Source organism: Nycticebus coucang, chromosome 3, assembly GCF_027406575.1.
Source record: "Nycticebus coucang isolate mNycCou1 chromosome 3, mNycCou1.pri, whole genome shotgun sequence".
Classification (NCBI taxonomy): domain Eukaryota; kingdom Metazoa; phylum Chordata; class Mammalia; order Primates; family Lorisidae; genus Nycticebus; species Nycticebus coucang.
The window spans coordinates 39027000-39051952 of NC_069782.1; the positions used below are offsets into that span (position 1 = coordinate 39027000).

General features: G+C 37.9%; 1 protein-coding gene across 3 annotated transcripts in view; it reads right to left on the reverse strand.

Moving 5' to 3' along the window:
- Positions 1-24953, reverse strand: part of TMTC2 (transmembrane O-mannosyltransferase targeting cadherins 2) — a 474733-nt gene that overhangs the window by 232900 nt on the left and 216880 nt on the right. For all 3 annotated transcript variants that reach the window (XM_053585171.1, XM_053585173.1, XM_053585172.1), the window contains exon 3: positions 10370-11198. In XM_053585171.1, the coding sequence (XP_053441146.1) occupies positions 10370-11198 (829 nt within the window). The remainder of the gene's footprint in view (positions 1-10369; positions 11199-24953) is intronic.

The window sequence follows — 24953 nt, forward strand, 5'->3', positions numbered from 1 at the left end:
TATAGTATGTCAAAATTGGAAGGGTCAATTTACTTAAATGATATCACACCATCAATTGAGCACTATAGGAAAGGACTCACTCTCTCACACCTGCAATCTTTTTTTTTTTTTTTTTTTTTTTTTTTTGTAGAGACAGGGTCTCACTTTATGGCCCTTGGTAGAGTGCTGTGGCCTCACACAGCTCACAGCAACCTCCAACTCCTGGGCTTAAGCGATTCTCTTGCCTCAGCCTCCCGAGTAGCTGGGACTACAGGCGCCCGCCACAACGCCCGGCTATTTTTTGGTTGCAGTTTGGCCGGGGCCAGGTTTGAACCCGCAACCCTCGGTATATGGGGCCGGCGCCTTACCGACTGAGCCACAGGCGCCGCCCTCACACCTGCAATCTTAACTAGATTAGATCCCAACAGGAAATTACCAGATGACATTAAAAGATCATTTTGTACCAAACACATTCAGTGAATGTATACTTCTAAGTGATTAATAAATCTTACCAGGCGGGGTTTTGGTCTTACACACCTTTTGGGGCAAAACATAATTGCAAGAGAAACTTTACCTAACATGCAATCATTGTAACCTGATTTCTTGTACCCTCAGTGAATCCCCAACAATAAAATAAATAAATAAATCTTACCAACTAAACTATGCCTATTTATGTGGGTTTTTTTAAATATGTTTATCTTTTTTTCTTTAATATTTATGTGGTCTTAGAGATGTTAAGTTCATATATCCATTCTGAGTCTTAAATAATGTTGTTAGACAATTTACATATCTAGATAATTAAAATCCATAGAGAAGCCACATTTCCCTATCAAATAATCAGAATTGGGATTTATACTTTCTGGTTTTTTTTTTTGGAGACTGAATCCTCCTCTGTTGCTAGAGCTAGAATACCGTGGTATCATCATAGTTCACAGCAACCTCCGCAACCTCCAACTACTGGGCTCAAGCAATCCTGCTGCCTCATTATCCTAAGAAGCTGGGATCACAGGTGCCTCCACTACGCCCAATTAATTTTTCTATTTTTTCTAGAGTCAGGGTCTTGCCATGTTGCTTGTGCTGATCTCAAACTCTAGGCCCAAAGCAATCCTCCTGCCTCAGCTTCCCAAAGGGCTAGGATTATAGGCACAAGCCACTGTGCATAGCCAGGATATAACTCTTTAAAGCCTAAATTTTTAACTTGAAACTACAGAAGTAAATATCCATTCCAAGTGAATCTCTAGTCAGTTGGAGAATGAGCTAAGAACCAGTGACAGCCATAACCAAAACATGACTGTTCTCTAAAAACACACGGCAAAGACTCCTGCTTTTAGAAGTGCACTTCAAGAGAGCTGGGGAGTGTCTCTAGGACCAGTGACTGTATCAATTGCCCTGAAAAAGTATCTTAAAATCACTCTGCGAAGTGTCAAAAAATTTTACAGATTTTAAAATACTGTACTGTTGCTTCCAAATAATAGAATTTCAAGAGCCAAAGTAATTTTAAATATATCATTGTGATTAGAGATGAGAAACATGGGTTTGTATAGTATCAGTAATCAACATGCTAATTTTTTCATTACACAAGCCAAGGAACACATTTCTACCTTAAAATTATTTTCAGTATTAATGTGCATATGGACAATAACGTTCAAGCTTAACCCTAACAGTAATATAACTTGAAGGCATCCTTGGACAATCGAGAAAGTAGATGTGAGGTATTCAACACAAGTACTGAAAGTGACCAAAATTTACTTGTAAAGCTCAAAGAGATTGAATCAACTGATAAAGTAAAACAGGAAAAAATCTAAAAGTGTCTTAGACCTTGTGGTCTTTTGCAAGTAGTCTCATGACATACAAGTTTGAGGAATTTACCCTTATCCCAACAGAAAGAAAGAAGAGCAGGAAAAAAGTCCTATTTCTTTATAATACCCAACTTCCAAGTTCCAATATACAGAGATTCAGACATTACTAGAATCTTACTTGCTCTGTCATTCCAGGAAACTTAAAACCTTTGTGTTTTGACACCTCAGTAATCCGTTCCTTGACAAAACTTGGCTCGTGGCCAAGTGCAATTGCTCACACCTGTAATTCTGGCACTCACGTCCAAGGCAGGTAGATAGCCCGACATTGGGAGTTCCAGATGAGTCTGAGCAAGAGTGAGCCCCCCTCACCCCCCACCCCCATCTCTACTAAAAATAGAAAAACTAGCCAAGCATGGTGGCAGGTGACTGTAGTCCCAACTACTTGGGAGGCGGAGACAAGAGGATTGCTCTAGCCCAAGAGTTTGAGGTTGCTCTCCCAGGGCAACAAAGTGAGACTCTTTTACCCCACCCCCCGCCAAAACAAATCCCAACAACTTGGCTCTCCCCTGAAATATGTGTATTACAATTCTAATCTAGTTCCTTCTATCTATACTTAAAACTTCTAGAGAGAAATTGTTTATAATTTAAATACAAGGCTGATATTTTAATATATCTTACAGTTTTGCACAAAAGAACTGAATTACATTATTTAAGGTAAGTGAAGGAATGTTCAGAGTGGCAGATAGTATAATTGGGAATTAGAATTCTTAAATACCAGAATACAAGACACAGTAAAGCTTCTAATATAGTTCCACCCTCAAGAAGGCTTTTTTTTTTTTTTTCAAATTGTCTCCTACTATTAATTAAGTTTGAATTGGTTTCTTACCTAAACATTATCATTTTTGAAAATAAAAACCATTAATATGTTTGATCATGATTATTAGTAAGGACATAAAATGAACATACTAGATACCACTGGATGATAATGTTTATATTTTGAATATTAGAAATAAATTTGGCACTGCTAAACAGAAGTAAACCGAGATTTCTAATTTAACACCCACATGCATCATAAAAACGGGGCCCACAGTTCATTTCATCTTCTCATAGAGTGATACATAAACACTGCCTACATCAAACTTCTTTTCAATAATTATATGAGTTGAATGTCAAAAATTGATCCATAATCCCTTGAGAGGTATCTGGAATTTTGTTTTAAATCTATGATCACCAGTAATAACATAGAGTGTATAATAACACGAAAACTAAAAGACATGCTGTGTTTGTTGTCTCGAAAATCTGTTCTGTGGCATCAACAGCATTTACATTTCTATTATTGCAAGAAATGAACATTTTTACCATTCTGTGCTTTGTAAGGGCCAAGTGCTTGTAATTTGATTTTGCACATGATTTTGCTTTTACACACTTTTTAGCTTACTTTAAGGATTTCTCTTTAGACAAACTAAAGATTTCAAATATAGCAGGTATGTGATTAAACTCTATTGTCAAATGTAACTTTCAACATAGTTAATTGTTCATTAATTGATATCAAGTTTGAAGGTATTTCTTAGGTCCCTTTACCAGCACAGCCTTTATCAGTGCTTTTTGCTAGCTTTCTCCTACCAAGTCTCCTTTAAAATTAAATTGTTTTATAGCTTCTTAACTCAGGCCAGAATCTTAACAAAAATTCCTCTTCTTGACTGGCAGGTTTCATATTTTATAAAAATCTGAAACCGCTTTTGAAAAATTTTTATCGGGTGGCACCTGTGGCTCAGTGAGTAGGGCACCGGTCCCATATGCCGGAGGTGGCGGGTTCAAACCCAGCCCCGGCCAAAAATCAAAAAAAAAAAAAAAAGAAAAATTTTTATCTTACCTTAGAAGTGGCTTATAGGTTACTAAAGAAACAAAGAATTAATTGCACAATTTCAAAGCTAGCTGGTTAACTACAACCATAGTTAAAAGAAGACAATTAGAGGTAAAGAAAAGGTTAGACCATAAAATCCACAATTAGTCATTTTTTATAAAGCTTAAAGGTTTACAACTCACTTAAATAAAATGATACTCCTTAAACATACTTGTTTCTTGAAATCTGATAATATAAAATTGAAATTGAACTATCAATTTTACAGCAATCCAGGAAGGAAGAAAAATTGTCAAATACTGCAGAGCTAAAACAACAGCTGAGTCTGATTTTCTATCTAAACAGGTAATATTTGTCATTTGCATGGGGAAGAGTGAACGTGGAATGCTTACAGGGGTTTCTTAAGGGCTGCATACAGATTAAGTAAGGACTTTTTTGGTTACCTATTATGGCAGATACCAGGAAAATTATGCACGGACTTTTGTTTCTTTTGGTTCATCAACTTTTTGTTTGTGTATTTAATATGTGGCCAGTATGTGGCACAAGACACCACTTCTTACAATGTTGCACAGAAGCCAACAGGTTGGACGCCCCTAGGAGAGCTTCAAATACATCATTTTTATATTTTATATATAAAGTACAAAATAAAAATATATTTTTATATATATCTTTTGAATCAATCATTTTACATATCTTGAAAATAGGCATTTAAATAGCTTATTAAATTTTCCTCAGATTAACCCTACTTGTTTTAGAAATTGTCTTCAAACAATTGAAAATCACAGCCACATGTTCTTTCAAGCCAAATGAGAGTTAACAAACCATTCTCAGCAGTCGCTCGATTTTAAACTGATAATTTTTAAATGCCTTTTAGCAAGCCAGATACGTCGTCGTATACACTATCATTCTCCAAGTGTATGTGCTCACTAATCTGTTTCGCTTTAATAATTTTGTTGGTCTATGATTATGACCTTAATAAGGAAGTTTGCAAGTACCATTTTAGGGAAGAAAGATGACGGGTTTGAGAAGCTAGCAGCCCACCCAGGTGGAAAAGTTCCTCATAGATAAGACATGGAGAACATAACTTAGAAATTCAACAACACCAGTTGTTGTATGGTCAAGTTTAAGTACTATAATGAAACCAATTTACAATCACTCACACTTTGTGTGAAGGATAGATCACCACTATGGCCCAGGATGAAGGAGGGAGGAGGAGAGAAAGGGAGGGCAGAGGGGAGGTTTGATGGAGAGAGGGTAAATGGTGGGACCACACCTATGGTGCATAGTGCAAGGATACATGTCTGACCTATTAAGTATAAAGGTCTTAACACAGTAAAGTAAGTAAATGAGGTGAGGGATATATTAACTACTTCGATGTAAGCATTCCAAATTGTATATGAAATCAGCACATGTACTCCATAAATGCATTAATGTATACGTGATCTATGTGTTTATGACTTAATAAAAAAAAAAAGAAATTCAACAACACATTTATCGACCCCCTACAATACACCAACTGTAGGAGAGCGAGCTGTGAGAAATAAAAGACAGTAAAATTGTGTACTATCTTGAAAGCAACAGCAGCAGAGATCGGGGTGCCAGATTCCACTGAGAGCTAAAAGACACATGGGAATTTAGACGAAGCCACAGTCCAGGAAAAAGGGGTGATCACACATTTAATGGCTCTGTAATGCATCAAGAAATGCTGCCTTCAAGCAAATAGTAATCAATACAGCTTATAAAACGTGTTGTTTTAAAGGAAGGAGAATCCTTTCAAATATAACACGGCTGGCTCATTAAGGCAGTCAGGGAAAATTTCCTCCTTCCTAAGCACAAAAATGCAAAGAGTCATTGTGAAATCAGCAAACTACAGTAATCAACTATGTCTAGTATTTTCCTGACATTATCAACCACATAATAAGATAGGACTTGTGGTTTACATAGTCCAAATCAGCTATCATTTCTCCACCAGCCATATTTAAACCATAAATTACCGGCACAGTCACTATGACAGGCTTTACTCATCACATTTGCATCCAATCAGTTAATGACTTAATGACTGACAGCTGTCTACAGGACCGTTTACTGCAGGCAGCAGTTTTAATGCATAACGCTTCATGAGGCTTAAAATCATATTCCATTAAAGCACATACTAGACTGAAGTACTCCAAAATCTGGAAAGGCTTTCAAAGGAAGCAAAAAAATCTAACTCCATCTGTAATCTCCAAAAACCTTATGAAAGACTGACTTTAAAGAGTTTCTAATCTTTTGCTTAGGCTTAAATAACATAAAACCTGCCTTAAGGAAGATTACTGCCAGTCTCATAATTGCTAGGGAAGTAACTGTAGCCAAAATTATTATTAGCATGTTATGAATAGAAAAAAAATATGAGGAACCTGGTTTGAAAGTTTTTTCTTGTATCAAAATAGAAGCATATGTCACAGATGGCAGTCATGGAATCCAAAACTCATTCTCTCGATCCTTGTCCTCTTATTATGAAACATCCCTTAGTAGCTGTATAGAAACAGCATATTTCATACTTTTGCCGTCTTTCATTCATATTAAAATCCCTATGGAAAAAGACTATGTAACCTTTATTATTCAGTGTATCCATTCCTGAATGCCTTCATTCCACCAGGCACTGTCCTCGCTGCTGTACATGTGGCATTTAAACAAATTCAATAATCCCTGCCTTCTCTCATTGCACATTCTAGCACATGCTGATAATGCAGTCAGACTCTAAGTACGTAATGACGGCATATCAAACAGTCAAAGAGGTTACCAGAAAAATGAAGCAAAGACAGGGAATGTTAGACATGGCAGAGGATTGGCTGTGATTTTTAATAGGGTAGCCAATTTTACATAAAGCCTCTTAATAACGGAGTATTTGACCAGAGACCTAAGGAAAGGGAGGGAGACCTTGGTGAGCATATCCAGGAGAACATATTCCAGGAATGAGCAGTGACAAAGACACCAGCTCTGCAGCAGGAGCTCATCCGACCTAGAGAAGGCACATCAAAGAGGCCATAGGGAAGGAAAGGCTGAGGGACGCTGAGGGCCTGCTCGCGACTCTGTGCTTTCCCTTGAGAAAAATGGTGATACAGGAAGGTTGGGGGTGGCAGATGCCCTACTGTGACCTCTGTTTCAAAGGGTCAGTAAGGAGGCCAGTTAAGCAGAGATTCAAAGGATATAAAACTGGAAGCAGGGTGCAGCTCACACATTACAGCGTCTGGAAGCTGTCCCTCCCATCCTTACAGCCAGAAAAAGCTCAACGGACCCCAAATCAGTAACTTATGTCAGAATCTTCAGGGAACCCTGGTCCCAAGGCCAACCACGCACCTGAACTCTGGAGAGATGGGTATATCCTGCAGGGGTGAGCTTACCCCGAGCACAGGCTGCTGGAGACGGACCTGTCAGAAGCAATGAACTCGGAATGTGACACGTTGCTGGAGGCTAAGTGTAGACTAGTTTGAGAGTGAGAAAACTGAGAGTTTGAGACTCTTAGGGGACCCCCCACTTCTATGGGTTTTGCCTCCAGGGATCCCAACATAGTCTCAACCAGGCAGAACCAAGAAAGATGCTCTTTTAGCTCTGGTCCAGGAGCCTTAGGGAACATATCCAGGGCATCCTCCATAGCAAAAGCCTACATACCCTGTTTCCCCGAAAATAAGACATCCTCCGAAAATAAGACCTACTCACAGGAAAGATAAGATGTCTCCTGAAAAATAAGACCTAGCGCATCTTTGGGAGCACACCTTAATATAAGACACTGTCTTATTTTCGGGGAAGCGGGGTACTCCTATTTAAGAGAAAAGTCTTTCCAGGGCCTCATCTCAGGGCTCTGGGGAAGGGTATTCCTCTCACTCCAGCCCCATCCAGCTTTCCTGTCCTGGAGTGAGACACAAGGCAAGCTAAGAAACATCTATAAAAAGCACAGCCCAAAGCGGCTAAGATTGAGTCATAAGACGAGAACATTTTCCCTCCACCTCATCCTACCACTGCTCTGGTATAATAGTAGATTACAGCCGAAAGAGAAGCAAAATGAATTCTATCTGAATCCTTAGGAAAGCCCAAAGACAACATGGGGACACAAAAACCTCGAGCACCAGGAGAATCTGAAACTCATGGCCACAGCAAACAGTAAATACAATCCAATTCTTTGCAGAATTAACATAGAAAACCTCATACTAATGCCCATTCACCTCAGTTCTCATCACCCAAAGTGTTTGGTTTGAAACAAACAAGTACAAGACCCACTAATAGGCAAGAAAAGAGAAGCTGAGAGACCAGGTGAGAGCATTTTAGTAATATTCCAGACTAAAGATGGAGTCTCAGTCCCCAGTAGTAACAGTAGAAATAGGGAAGAACACGGTGAAGAGGACCTGCTGATAGAAAGCCTGTGGGTGTGAAAGGAAGAGAGGTGGCAGGGATGACTTCAAGTTCACTGCCAGAGCTGCTGGAAAAATGCAGACCATCAACTGAGATGGTAAAGGCTGTAAGCAAAGCAACGGGCTGGGGCAGGGGTGGGGCGAGCAGTGTCTCTCATCCCAACACCAGTCAGCTGTGCATTTCATTTGACTAACAACATTTTGGAGAGCCTAAATACTACAGCACTTCAAGTACTGCTAAGGAGACATGGAAATATATTGGAAGTGTTTAATAATTGTTTTACTAGGTGAATGAATAAAGAAAACACTATAACCATGTCACCAAAATATCTCGTAACTGTCAGCAATAATAAGAGTTCACAAAATGTTTTCTCACACGATGGGACAGAGACTGCTACGTATATCCTCATCTCTTAGTATTGCATTCCATTTTTCCAGGATAATAAAATTTGGCTGAGTACTTGGCTTCCCAGAAAAAAGATAACATTTCCCAGCCTTCCTTATAGCTAGGTGTTGGCCATGAGCAAACGTGATGTGTGTAATTTCTGTGATACGCTGTTAGAGAAAATGGGTACACCCAGCATTTGCCCTTTTTCCCCCTGTTCCTGTCAGCTGAAGTGCTGATGTGACAATAAACCATCTTGGACCCTGTGTATGGGGTGACACCATAGAGATGGCAAGGGAACAAAAGAAGGAGCTGGATCCTGAAGACCCATGGCGCCATCTTATCAGCTTCGGTCTGCACACACAGATTGTTACTTGAAAGAATAAAGCTTCTATCTTATTTAAGCCACTGTTATCTTGGCGTCTTATAACAGTAGCTTAGCCTGAAACTTAACCAATAAATTTAATAAATCCTCAGAACAACACTGTGATGCAACTAATATGCTGGGGATTTTTGTTTTAATTCCTTACCAAGAATCTGTTTTAAGCAGCAGGAAAATAAATTGGCAGCATACCCTTGTTCTATATATTTATATCTACCAGTGAAGAAAAAAACTAGCTAAAAAGCATTCCGCAAAAAATAATTGTAACCAATTTTTACAGCAAGATTCATGCTCAGGCATTCGATAAAACTGCAATACTCACTACCTAGAAAAGCCACATGGTAATAATTTCTCATAGAGGATTAAGGAAATACATGGTGTTTAGTAGCTCAACTTTAATGCTGCAACTTCCCGTTAAAATCCCTGCTATCTATTAAGCATTGTAAGTACCAACAATTAGTTCTTTGACTGAAAGAAATGTTGCTAACTCTTAACTTGAATTCTTCACTTCAGCTAATTTGTGCTAATCAGATAAAGATGCCAAAGCCGCTTCTGGGATATCTAGATCTTTGGATACACATGTAGATATATATTAGGCCATTTTCATACATATGGAACTGTTTCACACCTTCAGCATTTGAATCCTGGTACAGAATTGTGTTGGGAAGAGCAGAAAAAACTCAGTTCAAACACTACACAAGTAATCATAATTTAAAGAATACTAAGATGTCTTACAAAGAACTATTGGTCATTTATTTCTGTGCTAGAAATGTGTACTTAGTTTTATCCAATTGTTCTCTAGTTTCCAATATATTTAAGTGCCCGAACCAAAGTAAGTTATTGTATGAATGTTCACTTCTGTTCTAAAGGAAACTTTTTCTACTCTAGCTATTGATTCTGTGATTTGCTAAAATGATCTTTTTAATGAAAAGCAATAATAAAAGATGTAATCAATAGTCTCATTCTTTACTAAAAAAGTGTTTCCCTCAGTAATTCAAGAACTCTTCAATAAAAAGATCTAACTGCCTAGTAACACCATTTGATTTACCTGCAAAGCTAAAGTTGACTCACACCTGCGTGTGTACACACTGACATCTAGAGACAATTCCAACATTCAGAATCAGCTAGAGCTCATATTTTAAAGGTGTCGACATACATCTTGGGATAACTCCTCTGGCGATTCTGGGAAAACAGAAGAGCTAAAATTTCCTTAAGTGAAAAAACTTGACCCTTATTATATGATGAAAGAGATGTCTATATCAGTATTTTAAAATGTGCAAACTGAGCTTCTTTCTACATTCCTATAACAGTCAATATTTTTACACAACAGGAGCTCTTAATTCCTCTGGACAAACATAGGAATACAGGAAAATATTTCACTATACAGCGCTAGATATGCCTCTAAATTAATTGTACTGAATGTCTCTTTAAAAAAAAAAAAAAGAAAAGATGAAAGATACAGATATTACATAAAAGGACTTCTTCATCAGTACTGTATTTTAAGGTGAGAAGCAAAGACACAAAAAAGACTGAATGTATAAACTGTCCAAGGAAAAGCATAAAATGAAATATTACCTTTAGCTGGGTTTACTTTTATCCCTGACCTATACAGCATTTCCTCGTTTTGCCAGTCCCCATTCCTGATGGCAGTCTTGAGTCCATAGAAAACAATTAATGTTGCTGTCGCATAAAAAATCAAGCTCTTGAGAAACCGCTTTTGGACTTTGACATAAAGGGCTCTGGCACCCACTGTAATCAGAAGGCAGAAGCCCATACTAGGAATATATAATACTCGCTCTGCAATTACAAAGCCGACATAGAAAAACAAGTTTGTGGCAGGAACAAAGGGTATTATTAACAAAGATAAAGACAGAATAACAATGTTCTCAGTAGAAGGAAGTTGTGTTCTCTGGGATACATTATTTTTAATGCCATTTTCTACTTTGGATGCAAAGCTGGGCTTAATCTCTGAGTTCCGGTACTCCACATCTGAAAGGCAGCTATGTCCATTTGCATTCTGTTTGCCATTTGTTACAGCTTTCCCGTTGCATTCTCTTTCTATGCTCGGGCTCTTCAGACTGTAGTAGGCCAGGAGGAGGAGTCCAGTATAGAAGGCCACAGTGTGTAGGTTTCTCCAATCACAAATTGTTCTGAGCAGAGGCACGGCATCCATCGACCAATCAAAACTCAGTGTATCTGGGCATAGCAACAGCCAGAGGTTCTTGGTTGGCAAGTAGAAGAAGGTGAGCGTGCGGGCAAGGAGGCTATCTGAATCCGCAGCTGGGTTGTCCGAGTTGGAAAAGCTTGGTGGTTTGTTTCCCATCCAGTATAACCGGGCACCCAAAAGGGAGGTCCCCCAGAATGTTAATAAACTAATGCTGAGAAAGAGAGACAAGTTCTTCCTCTGAAACCAAAAGAGAAGGGGGGAAAATTAAGATCATTATCAATACTGCATCAGAACATTTCAATTAACATTTAGAGATGAAATATATTTTTCAATGGATAGGACAAAACGGTTATATATAAATTTTACGTATAAAAGCACAGATTATATATATATTATATATAAAATTATATATAACTTTCGACAAGTTATTTGTTCTTATTTTTCCTCTCTAAAGTACCAGTAACCAAAAGTTCCATTTCTTGACCTCTATGAACTGAGTTCAACGTATTTCCCTCTCAGAATTGGTGTCAGGTCTAAGTGGGACCACGGTGTAAAAAGAACTTAGCACTCTGCATAAGATATAGAATAGGCACCTAATAACTGTTTTCTTTAATTTTATAGTTTAGATTTTGGAGGAAACCAAGAAACGCTCATGTTAAATATGCAATATGACAGGATTCTCTACTCAGCATTAAAGTAGTGAAAGCATTTAGCTATGTTTAAACCAGTCCCCATATCACTGTCTTAAAGCATTCCATCCTTGCAAAATTTATAAACCAGCCTTTCATCTGCAGCCCGTGTGCTGTCACTGACATCAGTGATTTCGAACACTCAACACATCTCGTGAATCCCAGATTTTTCATGTTGATGACAACTTTTAAAAACAAAATGATTTTAACATTTCAAGAGAAAGACAAAAAATTGTGAGAGGAAGGAAGGGCATCCATGTTAATGAGAATTTCCTGGCAAACTCTCCCAAGCTGAGCAAGAACTTAGTGACATTTAACAATCCAAGTCATGAAGGGGCAGTGGGAGTAGGGGAAGGATGGGCACCATATCCCAGTATTAATGGTTCACTGGTGATGCAATCTCTTAAGGCAAACATTCTCTGGCATGCTGTAAAACCATCTTACTCAATAACATTCAGAATGCTGCTTGGAATCTTACAAAAGATAGGATGAATATTTAGGTTAAAAAATGATCAAATCCAGGCGTTGGCGGGCGCCTGTAGTCCCAGCTGCTCGGGAGACTGAGACAAGAGAATCGCTTAAGCCCAGGAGTTGGAGGCTGCTGTGAGCTGTGTGAGGCTACGGCACTCTACCGAGGGCTATAAAGTGAGACTCTGTCTCTACCAAAAAAAAAAAAAAAAAAATGATCAAGAAAGATCTTTCTTATGCATGTACAATTTCTATTAAAATGGTCTCCATGTCTGGTATAGAACTACCACACAGGAGGCGGAGCAAGATGGCAGCCGAGTAACAGCTTTCTTGCATCTGGGCACCGTGAGTCTGGGGACATAGGACTCCAGGCATCTCTGGCTGGTGGGATCTGCCTATCATCACTCCTGAGAGGATACAGGGAGTCAGCGAGAGACTTCTGGACCCCAAGAGGAGGACTAAAACAGTGGAAAACCGTCAAGTGATCGCGTGTGTTCAATCCGTCTAAACCTGCCCGCAACTGTAAGTTCAGTAGCAGCGAGACTGCAAACCAGAAAGGCCTTACCTGTGAACTGTTTTGGTGTCTTTGGACTTGGCACTCAGCTGAACTGCCTTGGGGAGAGCCTGAGCGGGAGTACGGAGAATTTTGGCCGTTGTCTAGGGCCCAAGTCTGAGCCGCTGAGCCAGACAGAGCTAATAGTGTTTGGCTCTGGGTGACAGGCAGCCATTGTGAGCGATCTGCCCCGGCAAGCTCCGCCCTCAGGGTCACAGAGCTAGAATTGGGTGGGAGCTGGTAACCCAGCGACCAAGTAGCCTAAGGGCAGGGTCTGAGCCGCCTTGCAGCCCTAACCCTCGGGGGCAGAGGGAGACCAGTTTTGGCACACAGGGTAAGTGGATAGCCACTTCAGCAGTGATTCCAGCGAAAAGCACTTCCCTGGGAAAGCTTCTGCTCAGCCAGTGAACAAGTTCAAAGTGCCTTTTAAGTGGGCTGAAGAGAGATTTAGGGTGTCTACCTGCTGGGGTTTGAGAAAGTAGCAGCCTCCAGTCGTATCAGAACTGTGATTAACATCTCATACCCCAGAAGACCACGTGTTGCCCACACAATACTCAATAAAATATACATACTGCTTTGTTTCTGGTTGTGTTTTTTTTTTTTTTTTTTTGGTTTGGTAGTTTTTTTTTTGTTTATTTTGATATTGTTGATGTTTTCTTTTTTAAGTTCAACCTTTTCCATACAGATCCTTTTTCTTTCTCAATTTTTCTAGTTTAATTATAATTTCCCATTGCTGCCTATTTCAATAATTAGAACTTCATTTTTGTTAGTGTTCCTACCGCTATTATTTGGTTTTCCACCCAATTTTATCCCGTAAAGTTTTCTGTTTGCTTGTTTTGGTTTGATTTATAGAATTTTTGTCTTTCCTCTCTACTTGGTGGAGGTGGGGGTACTGTGTCTGATCAGGATAGCAAAGAGCTGCTGACTTCAAGGGAACCACCCAACTGAGTACCCCAGAAGGCGTTTTTTTTTTAAGGTTGTATCAAAGTATCCTACTGTACACCTATATTGCTCGGTCTCCCTCTTTCTGTGCCTCTCTTCTTTTTGTCAATATTCCTTTTACCCACCCCCTCTCCTTTTTCTATTATTCTTTTTTTTCTTATCACACGGTCCTCCTTTCTTTCATTCCTTTTTTGCTCTTCAACCTTCTGACCCTTCTGGTCCTGTAACCCTTAGTCCACAGGCACGAGAACTTAAAGAGCAAGAGGAAGCAAAAGGAACATTAGGCCAAGGAAACAGATAAAAGAAATCACTCATGACGAAGAATCAGCAGAAAACTCTAGGCAACATGAAGAACCAGCCCAGAACAACCCCGCCAAGGGACCATGAGGTAGCTACTACAGAGGATTCCACCTATAAAGAAATGTTAGGAATGACAGAAAGGGAATTTAGAATACACATGTTGAAAACAATGAAAGAAATGAATGAAATAATGAAGGAAACTGCTAATAAAGTGGAAAATAACCAAAAGGAAATTCAAAAACAGAATCACATAAGAGATGAACGATATGAAGAATATAAAAAGGATATAGCAGAGCTGAAGGAACTGAAACAGTCAATTAGGCAACTTAAAGATGCAATGGAAAGTATCAGCAACAGGTTAGACCATGCAGAAGAAAGAATTTCAGAGGTAGAAGACAAAGTTTTTGAGATAACTCAGATAGTAAAAGAGGCAGAAAAGAACAGAGAGAAAGCACAACGTTCACTGTCAGAATTATGGGACTTTATGAAGCGTTCCAACATACAAGTTATAGGAATTCCAGAAGGGGAAGAAGAATGCCCCAGAGGAATGGAAGCCATACTAGAGAATATTATAAAAGAAAATTTCCCAAACATCACCAAAGATTCTGACGCACTGCTTTCAAAGGGCTATCGGACCCCAGGTCGCCTCAACTCTAACCGAGCCTCACCAAGACACATTGTGATGAACCTCTCCAAAGTCAAGACAAAAGAAAAGATTCTGCAAGCTGCCAGGAGTAAGCGCCAGTTCACCTACAGGGGCAAATCCATCTGAGTGACCGCAGACTTCTCTAATGAAACTTTCCAAGCAAGAAGACAATGGTCATCTAACTTTAATCTACTTAAACAGAACAATTTCCAGCCCAGAATTCTGTACCCTGCTAAGCTAAGCTTCAAAATTGACGGAGAAATCAAATCCTTTACGGATATACAAACATTGAGGAAATTCGTCACAACAAGACCAGCTCTACAGGAAATACTTCAACCTGTTCTGCACACTGACCACCACAATGGATCAGCAGCAAAGTAAGAACTCAGAAACTAAAGGACAGAACCTAACCTCCACACTGATGCAAAAGATAAAACTAAGCAATGGACTCTCACAAAATAAGACGAATAGAATACTACCACACTGATCAATTATCTCAATAAATGTTAATGGCTTGAATTCCCCACTGAAGAGACATAGATTGGTTGACTGGATTAAAAAACACCAGCCATCCATTTGCTCTCTGCAAGAAACACACCTGGCTTTAAAAGACAAATTAAGGCTCCGAGTCAAGGGTTGGAAGACAATTTTTCAGGCAAATGGAATTCAGAAGAAAAGAGGAGTTGCAATCTTATTTTCAGATACATGTGGATTTAAAGCAACTAAAGTCCAAAAAGACAAAGATGGTCACTTTATATTGGTCAAGGGAAAAATACAACAAGAAGACATTTCAATTCTAAATATCTATGCACCCAATTTAAATGCTCCCAGATTCTTGAAACAGACCATACTCAGTCTGAGCAATATGATATCTGATAATACCATAATAACAGGGGATCTTAACACTCCTCTTACAGAGCTGGACAGATCGTCTAAACAGAAATTAAACAAGGATATAAGAGATTTAAATGAGACCGTAGAACAACTATGCTTGATAGACGCATATAGAACACTCCACCCCAAACATAAAGAATATCCATTCTTCTCATCACCCCATGGAACATTCTCCAAAATTGATCATATCCTGGGACACAAAACAAATATCAACAGAATCAAAAGAATTGAAATTTTACCTTGTATCTTCTCAGACCATAAGGCACTAAAGGTGGAACTCAACTCTAACAAAAATGCTCGACCCCACCCAAAGGCATGGAAATTAAACAATCTTCTGTTGAATAACAGATGGGTGCAGGAAGAAATAAAACAGGAAATCATTAACTTCTTGAGCATAACAACAATGAAGACATAAGCTACCAAAACCTGTGGGATACTGCAAAAGCAGTTTTGAGAGGAAAATTCCGCTTTAGATGCCTACATTCGAAAAACAGAAAGAGAGCACATCAACAATCTCACAAGAGATCTTATGGAATTGGAAAAAGAAGAACAATCTAACCCTAAACTCAGTAGAAGAAAAGAAATATCCAAAATCAAATCAGGGATCAATGAAACTGAAAACAAAAGAATCATTCAGAAAATTAATGAAACAAGGAATTGGTTTTTTGAAAAAATAAATAAAATAGATAAACCATTGGCCAGACTAACGAGGAATAGAAAAGTAAAATCTCTAGTAACCTCAATCAGAAATGATAAAGGGGAAATAACAACTGATCCCACAGAGATACAAGAGATCATCTCTGAATACTACCAGAAACTCTATGCCCAGAAATTTAACAATGTGAAAGAAATGGATCAATATTTGCAATCACACCCTCTCCCTAGACTCAGCCAGGAAGAAATAGAGCTCCTGAACAGACCAATTTCAAGCACTGAGATCAAAGAAACAATAAAAAAGCTTCCAACCAAAAAATGCCCTGGTCCAGATGGCTTCACTCCAGAATTCTATCAAACCTTCAAGGAAGAGCTTACTCCTGTACTGCAGAAATTATTCCAAAAAATTGAGGAAGAAGGAATCTTCCCCAACACATTCTATGAAGCAAACATCACCCTGATACCAAAACCAGGAAAAGACCCAAACAAAAAGGAGAATTTCAGACCAATCTCACTCATGAACATAGACGCAAAAATTCTCAACAAAATCCTAGCCAATAGATTACAGCTTATCATCAAAAAAGTCATTCATCATGATCAAGTAGGCTTCATCCCAGGGATGCAAGGCTGGTTGAACATACACAAGTGTATAAACGTTATCCACCATATTAACAGAGGCAAAAATAAAGATCCTCTCAATAGATGCAGAAAAAGCATTTCATAAAATCCAGCATCCTTTTCTAATTAGAACACTGAAGAGTATAGGCATAGGTGGCACATTTCTAAAACTGATCGAAGCTATCTATGACAAACCCACAGCCAATATTTTACTGAATGGAGTAAAACTGAAAGCTTTTTCTTCTTAGAACTGGAACCAGACAAGGTTGTCCTCTGTCACCTTTACTATTCAACGTAGTGTTGGAAGTTCTAGCCAATACAATTAGGCAAGACAAGGAAATAAAGGGAATCCAAATGGGAGCAGAGGAGTCAAACTCTCCCTCTTTGCTGACGACATGATCTTATACTTAGAGAACCCCAAAGACTCAACCACAAGATTCCTAGAAGTCATCAAAAAATACAGTAATGTTTCAGGATATAAAATCAATGTCCACAAGTCAGTAGCCTTTGTGTACACCAATAACAGTCAAGATGAGAAGCTAATTAAGGACACAACTCCCTTCACCATAGTCTCAAAGAAAATGAAATACCTAGGAATATACCTAACGAAGGAGGTGAAGGACCTCTATAAAGAAAACTATGAACTCCTCAGAAAGGAAATAGCAGAGGATATTAACAAATGGAAGAACATACCATGCTCATGGATGGGAAGAATCAACATTCTTAAAATGTCTATACTTCCCAAAGCAATCTACCTATTCAATGCCATTCCTATCAAAATACCAACATCGTACTTTCAAGATTTGGAAAAAATGATTCTGCGTTTTGTATGGAACCGGAAAAAACCCCGTATAGCTAAGGCAGTTCTTAGTAACAAAAATAAAGCTGGGGGCATCAGCATACCAGATTTTAGTCTGTACTACAAAGCCATAGTGCTCAAGACAGCATGGTACTGGCACAAAAACAGAGACATAGACACTTGGAATCGAATTGAAAACCAAGAAATGAAACTAACATCTTACAACCACCTAATCTTCGATAAACCAAACAAGAACATGCCTTGGGGGAAAGACTCCCTATTCAATAAATGGCGTTGGGAGAACTGGATGTCTACATGTAAAAGACTGAAACTGGACCCACACCTTTCCCCACTCACAAAAATTGATTCAAGATGGATAAAGGACTTAAATTTAAGGCATGAAACAATAAAAATCCTCCAAGAAAGCATAGGAAAAACACTGGAAGATAATGGCTTGGGGAAAGACTTCATGAAGAAGACTGCCATGGCAATTGCAACAACAACAAAAATAAACAAATGGGACTTCATTAAACTGAAAAGCTTCTGTACAGCTAAGGAGACAATAACCAAAGCAAAGAGACAACCTACACAATGGGATAGGATATTTGCATATTTTCAATCAGACAAAAGCTTGATAACTAGGATCTATAGAGAACTCAATCCACATGAAATAAGCCAACAATCCCATATATCAATGGGCAAGAGACGTGAATAGAATTTTCTCTAAAGACGACAGACGAATGGCTAACAAACACATGAAAAAAATGTTCATCATCTCTATATATTAGAGAAATGCAAATCAAAGCAACCCTGAGATATCATCTAACCCCAGTGAGAATGGCATACATCACAAAATCTCAAAACTACAGATGCTGGCGTGGATGTGGAGAGAAGGAAACACTTTTACACTGCTGGTGGGACTGCAAACTAGTACAACCTTTCTGGAAGGAAGTATGGAGAAACCTCAAAGCACTCAACCTAGACCTCCCATTTGATCCTGCAATCCCATTACTGGGCATCTACCGAGAAGGAAAAAAATCCTTTTATCATAAGGACACTTGTACTAGACTGTTTATTGCAGCTCAATTTACAATCGCCAAAATGTGGAAACAGCCTAAATGCCCACCAACCCAGGAATGGATTAACAAGCTGTGGTATATGTATACCATGGAATACTATTCAGCCCTTAAAAAAAATGGAGACTTTACATCCTTCGTATTCGCCTGGATGGAAGTGGAAGACATTATTCTTATTAAAGCATCACAAGAATGGAGAAGCATGAATCCTATGTACTCAATTTTGATATGAGGACAATTAATGACAATTATGGTTATGGTGGGGGAATCAGAAAGAGGGACGGAGGGAGGGGGGTGGGGCCTTGGTGTGTGTCACACTTTATGGGGGCAAGACATGATTGCAAGAGGGACTTTACCTAACAATTGCAATCAGTGTAACCTGGCTTATTGTACCCTCAATGAATCCCCAACAATAAAAAAAAAAAAAGAACTCCCACACAGCAAGCCCCCTCAGACTCCTCAGCCATCACAATTTTAAACGCTGGAAGCTGCAGCACTGCTCAGGGATCCCCTTCTCCTCTACTCTCAATCTAAAGATCTCAGCAGGGTTCAGGACTTTAAATATTAATCTGTGCCAATGACTCTACCATCACCTTCCTTCACTTCCCTTCACCTCCTCCATCATTATTCAATTGCCTATTGCATGCATTTATTTCCTCACTTGCAACTCAACAACTAAATAAATCAGCATGTCCTTCAGTCACTCTATAGCAATTTTCTTCACAGTATCCTCTCTCCCCTTCACATTCCATCTTAAAAAACTTGCACTTCAAAATACATCCCAAATCTGGCCATTTCTATTCTCTTCCACCCTTACTAGTCCCAAATTCCAACAATGAGACATCCATAATAATCTCCTAACTGGTGACCATGTCCTTATCACAAATTACATTATTCTCATGTTTCTGAACTCGTTGATGGAATCTCACTTTTAAGATCTTGGAAGTTTTTCTCTGTAACAAAATACAAAGTAATTCACTGAGGACTTCTCTTCCATACACACTTTTTGGTGATATACCTATTTTTACATTTCTAAAGTATTTTGACATTTTTTTTAATTTAAAAAATGGGTAATTATGAGTACAAAGGGGTAGCAAAAGGATAAGGGGTTAAAAGTTAAAAATTCAGAATAAGGAAAATGAAAAACAGCAACCAGATGGAAATTATGGATAATTTTAAGAGGTAGAACTATGCATTAATATTATATCATGGTAATACTACATTCACAGCATTAACTGCCTCTTTGTTTTTAAAACATCTACACCAGACTTTTTGCTGAAGATGAATTCAAATAATGCTGTAAGGAATTTTTATTTTTTTATTTTTTTGGCTTACACAACAGAACTTTATTTTCTCATAGTTCTAGGAACTGGAAGTTCAAGATCAAGATGTCGGCAGAGTTGCTTTCTCCTGAGGCCTCTCTCCTTGGCTTGCATACAGCTGCCTCCTTGCTGTGCCCTCCCTAACACGGCCTTTTTCTTTTTTTTTTTTTTCTTTTTAATTCTTGGGGATTCACTGGGGGTACAAGAAACCAGGTTACACTGATTGCATTTGTTACGAAAAGTCCCTCCTATAACGTATCTTGCCCCCAAAAGTTGTGACACACACCAAGACCGTCCCTCCTTCTCTCTCTTTGCTCTTCCTTTCCCCCACCTCTCCCTCCTTCTTTCTCTCTCTGCTCTCCCCTTCCCGCACTCCCACAGCCTCACCAATCTTTAAATGTTAACTGTCAAATGACATAGTTCAAAGCCTCATTATCATCTAAGAATAATTTTTTCAAGCCATTCCATTATTCTGGAATTCTACCCAGCAAAAACTCTAAAGTTTGAGTTTAGAAAATCATAAAACACAAAACCATACCTAATACCCTAATCCCCAGCAATCATGATTGATCCCCTCTCATATTCACAGGGGAGAAACACCACGTTTGACACACATAAATGAGACAAGATATCAGGAATAAAGAACACTGATCTTGAAAAACAACTGAATTTTGAATTTGTACCAAAAGCCCATTCATAAAGAACTAACGAATCCATTCTGTTAACAATGCCTTGTGCTGAGTGTGTCTTGGGAGGGAGGGAAGAACAGAGAAAGTATTTCAAAATAGCGACAACCAGGCAAGAAGAGAAGCAGAAGGCAAGAAAGCTTCAGGAAGGAGGGAAATGTGGTCAGATCTCTTTGTTGGTCACAAAACTCCAGAAGAAGTTAGACGAAATAATGACATAATTCTGTTTTATTTCAAAAGATAGAAAAATGCAAATTCATGAAGCAGTCCATATTTTAAAAATAAAAATAAAATGATGAAAAAAATTGTATCACCTATGATTTGGTAACCTGTACTTAGTTTCGTAAACTTTAACAAAATCTCTTAGATCTAAGGATATCTAATGCAGTGTTGTTTATCAAAGAAAAAGAAAGTAACTACAAATTTCATTAGAGAAATACAGAAATAAGCCATGGAATAACTAAATGATCTGATTCCATGTGGCAAATAAAATAAACCACATATGTGTATTATATGAAGAGAGATACATATATGTGTATGTATGCATACATATAGTATTATATAGCAAGAAAAATTAACCAAAGCTTTGCAGCATGACTAGGGAAATACCATGTCGCAAAATACACGTTACAGAATCATAACAGCCATTCAGAAAAAAAAAATCCATATATGTCTTACCAATGCATGTATATATATGCAAGTCCCCTGGCACCCCAAGTCTAGAAATATTTACATCAAACATGAAATGAGGGAAATTCTGGGGTGAGAAGATACATCTACAGATAACAAATCTAAGTTACTTGAAATCTGTGAGTTCCAAAAAATTTATTCAAGAAAGAAAACCAGGTGGCACCTGTGGCTCAAGGAGTAGGGCGCTGGTCCCATATGTCGGAGGTGGTGGGTTCAAACCCAGCCCCGGCCAAAAAAAAAGAAAACCAAAAGGTTTGACAACCTAAGTTTACATTTACTAGATTAAAAATTTATATACATAATATGTTAACAAATCTAAGTTCTGGTTATGGGTACATAGGTATCTGATGTGTTAGGTTTCTATACTTTATTTTAGCTAATATGAATAAATTTTGACATTAAAAATATTTTACCATATCCCAATATAGTCTATTGATAATTATTCTGTCATCTTTCTCTTAATTCTGTTAGGAAAACCCTTAAATGCATAATAGTCGGAACACAAAATTACAATCATATAAAACAAAACAAAAAAAAAACTCTTTTAGAGCTGAGCTGAACTGAGTGAGAATAAGTGACATCTCTGAATCCTCAGAGGGTAACACAGAGCCTGACACTTGAAGGAATTCATATAAATGATTCTTTAATTATGACTCTCAAACTTTTGAAAGCTGATTTGTACTTTTCTCCCACACATTTAAAATATTGTTATGTTAAATCCTAATGTGCCTCACACAGGCTCAAAAAGTCAACAATATTGTCTGGGTGCAGTGGTGAGCACCTGTATTTCCAGCTATGGGCGTCTGAGAGGCAGGAGGATGGCTTAAGCCAAGAGTTCAAGGCCAGCCTGGTCAACATAGGGAGGCACTGTCTTACAAAAAAAGAATGTCAACAATATTGCACTCAACTCTCAAGGAACCACTTTCAATAACTTTGTTATCACCACACATAGAAACTTGGCCTTTCACCTTTGTGTTAACCATATTTTCTGTCCCCTCTTCTCTCTCCTTCCTTAAAAAGTACACGTGAATGTAAAATTTTCCAGAGAAATATTTTTCTGACTACAACCTGATAATAAAAGTGGAACTATAAATGAGACATCTACTGGATCCCTACAAACAAAAAGTTGACAGATACATTTCATGCTAGTTAGCAAAAGGGCAGAATTTTTCTGTTTTAATTCACTTATTTGTTCACAAAATATGGGTCTGCTTTATGAAAGTCTAACTTTTCTTAAGGTTCAAATATGTTCATCTTCTTCAAAGTTCACCATAAAAAGGCAACAAGTTTTAATAGTCATTTTGTGATAAAAACATTTTAATTATAAAATTATTAGAGGGTTTTGTTTTTTTTTTGAAACTGCCAGCCATAGAAAATCAGAATGGAAATCAGTCAAGAATATAAGGTTCACAGTTGACAACTTAATCTTTAGTCTTCTGACACATTAATGAACAAAAAGCATACCTATAGCTCTATGAACAATGTGAAATTCATAAAACATCCAAATATTGCCCCAAATCACCTGAATATGAGGGAGAAACTAATGAGAAGGCACTGCTATATTAATTAGTGGCAATGCCTGTATAGAAACCCCAGGGTAAACTGTTTTCTTCTACAGGAGTCTCTAACGAAATAAAAACAAGAAAAAAGCAAAATTCAACTATAACAGCTCCTCTCTCTAATTCTAGAAAAGCTGCTGCTGGTGATGGCAGCTTCAATATTGCCTTCTAATCTCAGATTTTCTGGGACATAAATGAAACTGAAAAGGAATATTTTTGTGTCAATGAAAGAAAAATGTAAACACTCTGCCTTAGAGTATTGCAATTACCATGAGACTTACTTTTTGGCAAACTAATGAGAATAAATTACTGAAGCATAAGGCTCATTTAATTCCAAATTAAGCCCTTGGCAATGATAGTAGTTGTAATAATAGAGCAGATAAAAATCAGTATCTGAAAGTTATAAGCTTGAAAGAAAAGGCTATACAGACATAACAAAATCTTAGCATCCCATCCCTGTATTTTGTGTTCACCATTCATCATTGAAGTCATAAGCTTCTCTCATACCAATATAGGATTTCTCTTAGCTCCCTCCTCCTTCCCAAAATAGTTCTGATAATCACTCCAAAATATGAATATAAAAGCATACTTTCCAAACATGTGATGAAAAAGAATGCAGAGCTAAAAGTATAATTAATCACATGAATGTGTGCTAGAAACTTTTTCTAATCAAGTTTTGCCAGAATCAAATTGTCAGGGTAATACTGTTTCCCTTTAAAAGAAAAACGGGTTCCCTTAATGATTACTCTCCATACAGGATGGGAAAAAAAATTTTCCCTACACCAACTAGTGACAAAATAAAAAAAAATTTAATGTTTGATGTTTCAAAAGATATACTCATCCATTGAACCTGTTAATACCTAGTTTTTGTGAGAAAAAAATTAAAGATTAGGGCATTAAAAAAGTATGAAATATTTATCATTTTAGATTATAAAGAATTCTTTAATTTATGTTGACTCTGTAACACACCATAATATTTAAGTGCAAACTTTCATCAGAAACCATTAGCATAGCTAAATACATGATATTTAACCAAAGTTTGAAATCAAACATATTTAGATTAATTTGGTAATGAACCATCACCACGAACAATGAGGGGTTTTCCCCTTATTTCAATTACTAACATAACTATCAGCCTGTTTGAAATTCCTCATTATCTTTATTCATATTCCTAATACCAGTGGGTAACAATGCCCATTTTATCTAGAAAAGTAAAAAAATAAAAGTGAATATAAACAGAAGAAATGAAAGATGATCTTTTATTCACTTAACCACACTTCAAAAGAATTTTTAATCTTGTGTAAAATTTTTTTTTTTATTTTTTAAATGATTATTACCTAGCATGCAGATCTTTATTTCTAATATTTTCCAATAAAAGGAATCAAGCCTCCTTGGAGAAGCCTCCTTGGAGTAATGGTCATATGTTAAGATTCAGGCCAGAAATATACAAGATGAGCCATTAATACTAAAAAGAGAGAAAGAGCTCAGCACACACATACAGGTACATGGGTGGGGATATGTCAGAGGGTCAAAGGGACTCAGGAACTTAAAGAGCTCCCAATGGCCAAAGCTGGAACAATTTGAGCATCCAAAAAATACCCCCCAAAAACCCAGTATTGGATTATAACCCGAAGTATGAAACAAACATTTATGAGTCCATACTGATAATACAATAAATAAGAGGAGACATCATCGCAGAAGAATTCTAAGTGATTTTTGTCTATTCTCCACCCTCAAAAAATGGGGACCATAATCTCCCCTCCTTAATGGTGGTCCATGCATAGGGACTTCCTTCTGACTAGCTTGGTGTGGCCAGGGTAGGGAGGCACGTGGACCGCGTGACCTCACAGTGGGGAAAATCTGTCAACTAATCATCAGCATCAGCGCTGACAAGTCACGTGAATACCACCTACCTTTACGATGAAGTGATGAAAATGTCATTTTACATTTCTGTTCTTCCTCTCAAAATCCGTAATTCCAGTTTAATCACTTTAAAAAATTATTAATCAGACAAATTCCAAGGGAGAGACATTCTACAAAATGTTTAACTGGGGATTCTGGAAATTATCAAGATCATTAAAACAAAGTCTGAGAAA